This window comes from Etheostoma cragini, unplaced genomic scaffold, assembly GCF_013103735.1.
Source record: "Etheostoma cragini isolate CJK2018 unplaced genomic scaffold, CSU_Ecrag_1.0 ScbMSFa_4663, whole genome shotgun sequence".
In the NCBI taxonomy this organism is placed as follows: Eukaryota; Metazoa; Chordata; class Actinopteri; order Perciformes; family Percidae; genus Etheostoma; species Etheostoma cragini.
In genome coordinates this window covers 23,369-30,129 of record NW_023269056.1, presented here as the reverse complement: position 1 = coordinate 30,129, position 6,761 = coordinate 23,369, and the positions used below count along the sequence as shown (strand labels likewise).

Genomic DNA, 6,761 nt, shown 5'->3' with positions numbered 1-6,761 from the left:
AGACCTGGAGCGCTGTGGTCTGGATGTCACAGAGGCCTTGCTGTACTCAGGAGTCTGTTCACAGATCTTCAAAAGAGAGAGTGTTGTCTTCCAGAAAACAGTCTACTGCTTCGTTCATCTGAGCGTTCAGGAGTTTCTGGCTGCAGTCTACCTGTTCCACTGTTACACCAACAGGAACACACAGGTACTCAACTTTCTGGGACCGGAATTCAAGCACAGGGACTCAAACTCAAAATCTTTTCTCAAGAAGATTTCTAAATCTTTTGGAAAGACAGATAGCCGTGGTGACAGTGAACATGACCATTACCCTTCCCTGGATAAAGATGATGATGTTGATGATGACAAGGAACATGACCAATACCCATCCCTGGATGTCTTCCTAAAGAGAGCCATGGAGAAATCCTTGAGGAGTAAAAATGGCCACCTGGACCTGTTTGTCCGCTTCCTCCATGGCCTCTCTCTGGAGTCCAACCAGAGACTCTTAGGAGGCCTGCTGGGTCAGACAGACAACAGTCCAGAAATCATCCAGAGAGCCATCAACAACCTGAAGGAGATGAACAGTGAGGAGATCTCTCCTGACAGAAGCATCAACATCTTCCACTGTCTGACGGAGATGAAGGACCACTCAGTCCATCAGGAGATCCAAGACTTCCTGAAGTCAAAGAAGAAATCAGGGACGAAACTCTCTGAGATCCAGTGCTCAGCTCTGGCCTACATGCTGCAGATGTCAGAGGAGGTTCTGGATGAGTTGGACCTGAAGAAGTACAAAACATCTGATGAGGGACGACAGAGACTGATTCCAGCTGTGATGAACTGCAGAAAGGCTCGGTAAATCCAGATTATCAACACAATAAATCAATGTAGAGCTGAAGCCATCAGTATTAGAGGAAAGATACACACTTTACACACCACAAACAACTGATTTTTATATTTTTCTTTTACTAGTTTTGGTGATATTTGTGTTTCTGCAAACACAAATAACAGCTCTTTAACATCAGAAACAGTTTATTTTATTACCTTTAAGATAATTTTCATCTGTAGTTTCTGGGCAGGAAACATACATAACAATACAATTTCACAACATTACAAATTACTCCACAACAATAATACCAACAATAAAATCCCAGAGACACTACAACAGGCCTTCACTACATGAAGACTGGCTGTTTGGGTTTATGATTAATGGGAGCATGATTGGGTTGATTTCAGATATGATTTTATCTTTAATTTAAAACCAACAACGTAGTTACATTCAGTGATCTCGCTTGGTATTTTGTAACAAAACGCACAAAATAAATAAAAAAAGAAAAAAAATAATTTAGATGAATCTGGTGAACAGGTAGAGAATGGAAATGAAAGGGCCAGAGGAAGAGGAAATGAGAGAGAATAAGAGGGCTGATACTACGATGATCCATAACAAGACAATGTCAAAGTCTCTCTACTCAATTCAGAGAAAACAACATTAATTAGGATGTAATCATGTCACATATTTAACACACCAAAACACAGACACACACAAACACTCATACTCAGTAACTTACACAAAGTCATGTTGAGCCACATCAACACTGATTGGATAGTAAATTAATGGTTATCTTCTTCATTTATTCTTTATTCAGATTGGTGAACTGCAGTTTGTCAGAGATCAGCTGTGCTGCTCTGGTCTCAGCTCTGAAGTCCAACCCCTCCCATCTGAGAGACCTGGACCTGAGCATCAGCAACCTGGAGGATTCAGGAATGAAGCAGCTGTGTGCTGGACTGGAGAGTCCAGACTGTAGACTGGAGACTCTGGGGTCAGTTCATGGATTTTATTGTTGTCCAGTGTAATTTATCAAATTGAAATCATAACAGAAGTTTTACGTTTCTATCAGTTCCCATGTTTTCACACACACTCACACACACACACTTGCAAACACACACACTCACGCACACACACACACACACAAACACACTCACACAAACACGCCCCCCCACATTCCAGCATCAGGGAGGTGGAGCATGTCTCCAGGTGTGTGAAGTCTCTTCAGTCTGGTCTGTCTCCAACAAGGTGAAACCTCAACATGTGTCTGATGCTTCCTGTCACTAAATGATGTCACTTTGGGTCCTGACGGTAAACAGGATCAGAAATGATGCACTGCAGACATGTTTGGACGGGGAGGTAATAGATTACATTTCAGATGAAGAGAAGCTGCATCTCTCTTTGCTCAGTGCACATCTGATCCAGTGATGAAGATGATGAGGATGAAGCAGAGCTCTCAGTCAGTCAGCTGTGTGGTGAGGAAGATGACAGTGGTGATTAGGATAGCCTCAGTCTGTGGTTTGAAATGAGAGCAGGGAACCAGGTGGAAAGAGCAGGGGGAAAAAGGAAGTCAAACTAGGGGTGAGCGAGAAAAAAAATCAGACTTCAAAATAAAGCAGGAGACAGAACCTACAGGACAGAACCAACAACACAAGACCGGGTAGAAAACTGAGAAACAAACACAAGGAGGGCCAAAAAGGGAAAAATAATCCCAAACAAAACCCAAAACCAAAAAGTAGCCTTGTTCCTAAATTACAAAGTTTAAATTTTACGAGTTAAAGAGATGCAATAAACGTCATAAATATACATTTGTTTCATGTAATAAATCGGTATTTTAAATATAAGTGGAAATAAAGCAACGCATGATAACATTAATATCAGAACTGCCCTGCACATACAACTAACAACTCATTTTAAACAATCCTCATTTTAGGGGAAAGGTCATTGATTAGGACAAAGTAATGTTGAGCTACATCAACACATCTGATTGGATAATAAATGCATTGTTATCTTCTTCATTTATTCTTTATTCAGATTGATGTACTGCAGTTTGTCAGAGATCAGCTGTGCTGCTCTGGCCTCAGCTCTGAAGTCCAACCCCTCCCATCTGAGAGACCTGGACCTGAGTGACAACAACCTGAAGGATTCAGGAGTGAAGCAGCTGTGTGCTGGACTGGAGAGTCCAGACTGTAGACTGGAGACTCTGAGGTCAGTTCATGTATTTTATTGTTGTTCAGTGTAATTTATCAAATTTAAACCATAACAGAAGTTTTACATTTCTATCAGTTCCCTTGTTTTAACACAGATACAAATACACATGAGGTGGTGATGAAGATGACAGTAGTGATGAGGATAGCCTAAGTCTGTGGTTTGAAATGAGAGCAGCAGAAGTGCTGTCCATGTTTCTCTCTTTACTGTCTTCACTTTTTATTAAATAAAGTCTTATTTGTGTATTCAAATTTGTCAATTTTCTTTAGTTCAGACCTAAATTACACATTTCACAAATCAGAGAGATGAAATTAAAATCATAAAAATACATTTTGTTTCATGTAGTAAATTTATCTTTTAAACATTTGTGGGAATAAAGCAACACACAATAACATTAATATCAGAACTGCCCTGCACATAGAACTAACAACTCATTTTAAATTATAGTCATTTAAGGTGAAAGGTCATTGATTAGGACAAAGTAATGTTGAGCTACATCAACACATCTGATGGATAATAAATGGATTGTTATCTTCTTCATTTATTCTTTATTCAGATTGGAGAGATGCAGATTGTCAAAGATCAGCTGTGCTGCTCTGGTCTCAGCTCTGAAGTCCAACCCCTCCCATCTGAGATACCTGGACCTGAGCTACAACAAGCTGAAGGATTCAGGAGTGAAGAAGCTGTGTGCTGGACTGAAGAGTCCAGACTGTAGACTGGAGACTCTGAGGTCAGTTCATGTATTTTATTATTGTCCAGTGTATCAAATTTAAATCATAACAGAAGTTTAAATTTCCATCAGTTCCCTTGTTTTCACACACACATACACACACACACACATACACAAACATATCAACATACACACAGACACCCACACAAACACACATATCAACATACCCACAGACACCCAAACACACACACACACACAGACACACACACACTCGTATTGTGCTGCTCTCCTTGTGTGTGTACACAATTCAGCAGCAAGCCAACCTCCATTCAAATGAATACGGGAGTCAGGATATAGCGTCCAAGCTCCTGGTGATTTATTTGGCGTCACCGTCATATAGATTATGAATAGGAGTGAAACTGTAGAACATAAACCAAAACACACAATAAGCAAGATGCACAATCAAAGTATACACTGTAATATAAACTCTACATAGCTACTGTGCATCAGTTGTATAGCAATTTAAGTTTACAGTCTACACAGCATGCAGATAAGCTGACACACAATTAATACTACAATTTACTAATTTACAGAAATAAGGCTTAGTAAAACATTTATTGCAAAAATAATGCCAAGATATTGTTCTATGATCAGTGCTAAACTAGTACTTACAGATGATGCTTTAGAGGCATCAACAAAAGAAGGATTGCCGCAGATGAAATGAGTGAGTCCATTCAACAAAAATAAGGCTGCCTACTAAAACTAAAACGGCCAACTTCCTGTTCTGGGTCAAAGTGCATCTCAAACTACAATAAATTTAAAGAGCCTGTAGTTAATTCATTTAACCTGAAGGCAGAACACATCTACAGAACAGTTTGTCTCCAGATGTAGTCTGGACTCAAACTGGGTCACTGTCACAAAACTCTGAGATTTATTCTTCAATGTGCTGCAACATTAAATTCAAATTTAAGATTGTTTTCACACACAGAGACACAAACAGACATTCACTCACTTGCGCACAAACATCCACACACACACACACATACACACGCACATACAGACAAAAAAAACACGAATATACACACACACAGGCACACAAACAAACACAAACACAAGAACACACAGATACACACACACTCACGCAGACAAACACGACAAAACACACTTACACACACACCACACACAGACACACACACACAGATGCACATACACAAAAAGCACAGATACACAAACAAACACACACACACGCATTTACAGGCACACAAACTTAAACACAAACAAACACACACACACACACAAGCATACACATACACACATGTGAACGTACACACACAGTGTAACAGACACACACACACGCACACACACACACTTACAAACACACACAAAACACACAGATAAACACACACGCTCACACTTTCACACACACACACACACACACACACACACAAACACACACACATACACATAATCCTCATTTTAAGAGAAAGGTCATTGATTAGGACAAAGTAATGTTGAGCTACATCAACACATCTGATTGGATAATGAATGGATTGTTATCTTCTTCATTTATTCTTTATTCAGATTGGAGAGATGCAGTTTGTCAAAGATCAGCTGTGCTGCTCTGGCCTCAGCTCTGAAGTCCAACCCCTCCCATCTGAGAGAGCTGGACCTGATAAGGAACGACCTGAAGGATTCAGACGTGAAGCGGTTGTGTGATCTGAAGAAGAGTCCAGACTGTAGACTGGAGACTCTGAGGTCAGTAGAGGGTTGGGGTCAGTCCATGCTGGTTTCAGCAGTATCAAACTAAACACAGTTAGTATTTGGGATGTCACGATACACTCAACTCACAATCAGACACGATTCACAACTTTAAGATGTAAATGTACTGTATTTATATAGCGCTTTTTTTAGTCTTAACTACTCAAAGCGCTTTTACATCAACAGGAAACATTCACCATTCACACACTGTGGCCGAGGCCGCCGTACAAGGTGCCACCTGCTCATCAGATAAACACTCACACTCACACTCCGATGCGCAGTACCGGGGATAACTCGGGGTTCAGTGTCTTGCCCAAGGACACTTCGACAATGACTGCAGGGGCGGGGATCGAACCACCAACCTTCCAATTGGCAGGCAACCGCTCTACCACTGAGCCACAGCCGCCCCCTTTTCTATGATTTTCTCACGATTTCTTTAACTGAATGAGTTGTCAACAAAATATTTTCTACTAACTGCAAAACAGATGTGTCCTCTTATCAAAAGTTACCTTGAAAAATGTATTTTATCTTAAATAACATAAAATAAAATAAAAAGATTTAAGAATAAAGATTAAATGCCACAACCTTACGATCTAGACTAGTGTCCCGTCCCTGTCGTGTCTCCAACAGCAGCAGTGTCCACGTTGTCTCAAAGCTCAACTCGTCTCCTCGTGTCTTTAGCTGCACGCTGTTAGAATCCTTTCAGTGAAAGACACACGTTAGACCGTGTTGGAGCTAGCTTCTAGCTAACGGTAGGTAGAAGTTGTTATGATTGTGTGAGTTCTGTTTCCTGTTTTATTTTGATAGTCTTGTTTTTATGTATAGTCTAGTTTTACTTCCTGCCTTTAGTTTTCCCGCCCTTGTGATTGTCTGATGTTTTTCACCTGTTCCCAGCCCTTGTGTCTCCTGTCTCTTGTTACCTCGTTACCTGTTGTTTTCTAGTCTATTTCCACTGTGTATTCAGTGAAATGTGCAGAGTCCACAGACCTGATCCCAAAGTCTCTGCAGGTCTGGGAGCTTCAGTCCAACACGTTAACATGAAAGCTGAAAGGAAGCAGGCTTCTCTACACAGCCGTTCCACTTGGTGTCTGAACAGGACTGAAGTCTCTGCTGCTCTTTATACTGGATGTGCTGCTTCACTGACTGACAGCTGATGGAGGGAGTCTCTGGAAAGACTTATGGATCTCTTCTCTTCTCTTCTTCTCTCATCAGATGGGGCTGGCCATTTCAAATGTTTGGGTGATCCCAAGGAGGATGTGTTGCAGGATCCGCTGAGTCCTGATGATCCAGAGAGGTTGAAGCAGCAGCATCACCTCTAACTGGGCC

General features: G+C 41.0%; 1 protein-coding gene across 1 annotated transcript in view; it reads left to right on the top strand.

Annotated features, from left to right (window-relative positions):
- LOC117941250 (protein NLRC5-like) overlaps positions 1 to 6,761 on the top strand; it is a 37,301-nt gene that overhangs the window by 13,890 nt on the left and 16,650 nt on the right. The window contains exons 11-14 of the mRNA XM_034866317.1: positions 1,620 to 1,793; positions 2,834 to 3,007; positions 3,564 to 3,737; positions 5,259 to 5,432. Of these exons, the coding sequence (XP_034722208.1) occupies positions 1,620 to 1,793; positions 2,834 to 3,007; positions 3,564 to 3,737; positions 5,259 to 5,432 (696 nt within the window). The remainder of the gene's footprint in view (positions 1 to 1,619; positions 1,794 to 2,833; positions 3,008 to 3,563; positions 3,738 to 5,258; positions 5,433 to 6,761) is intronic.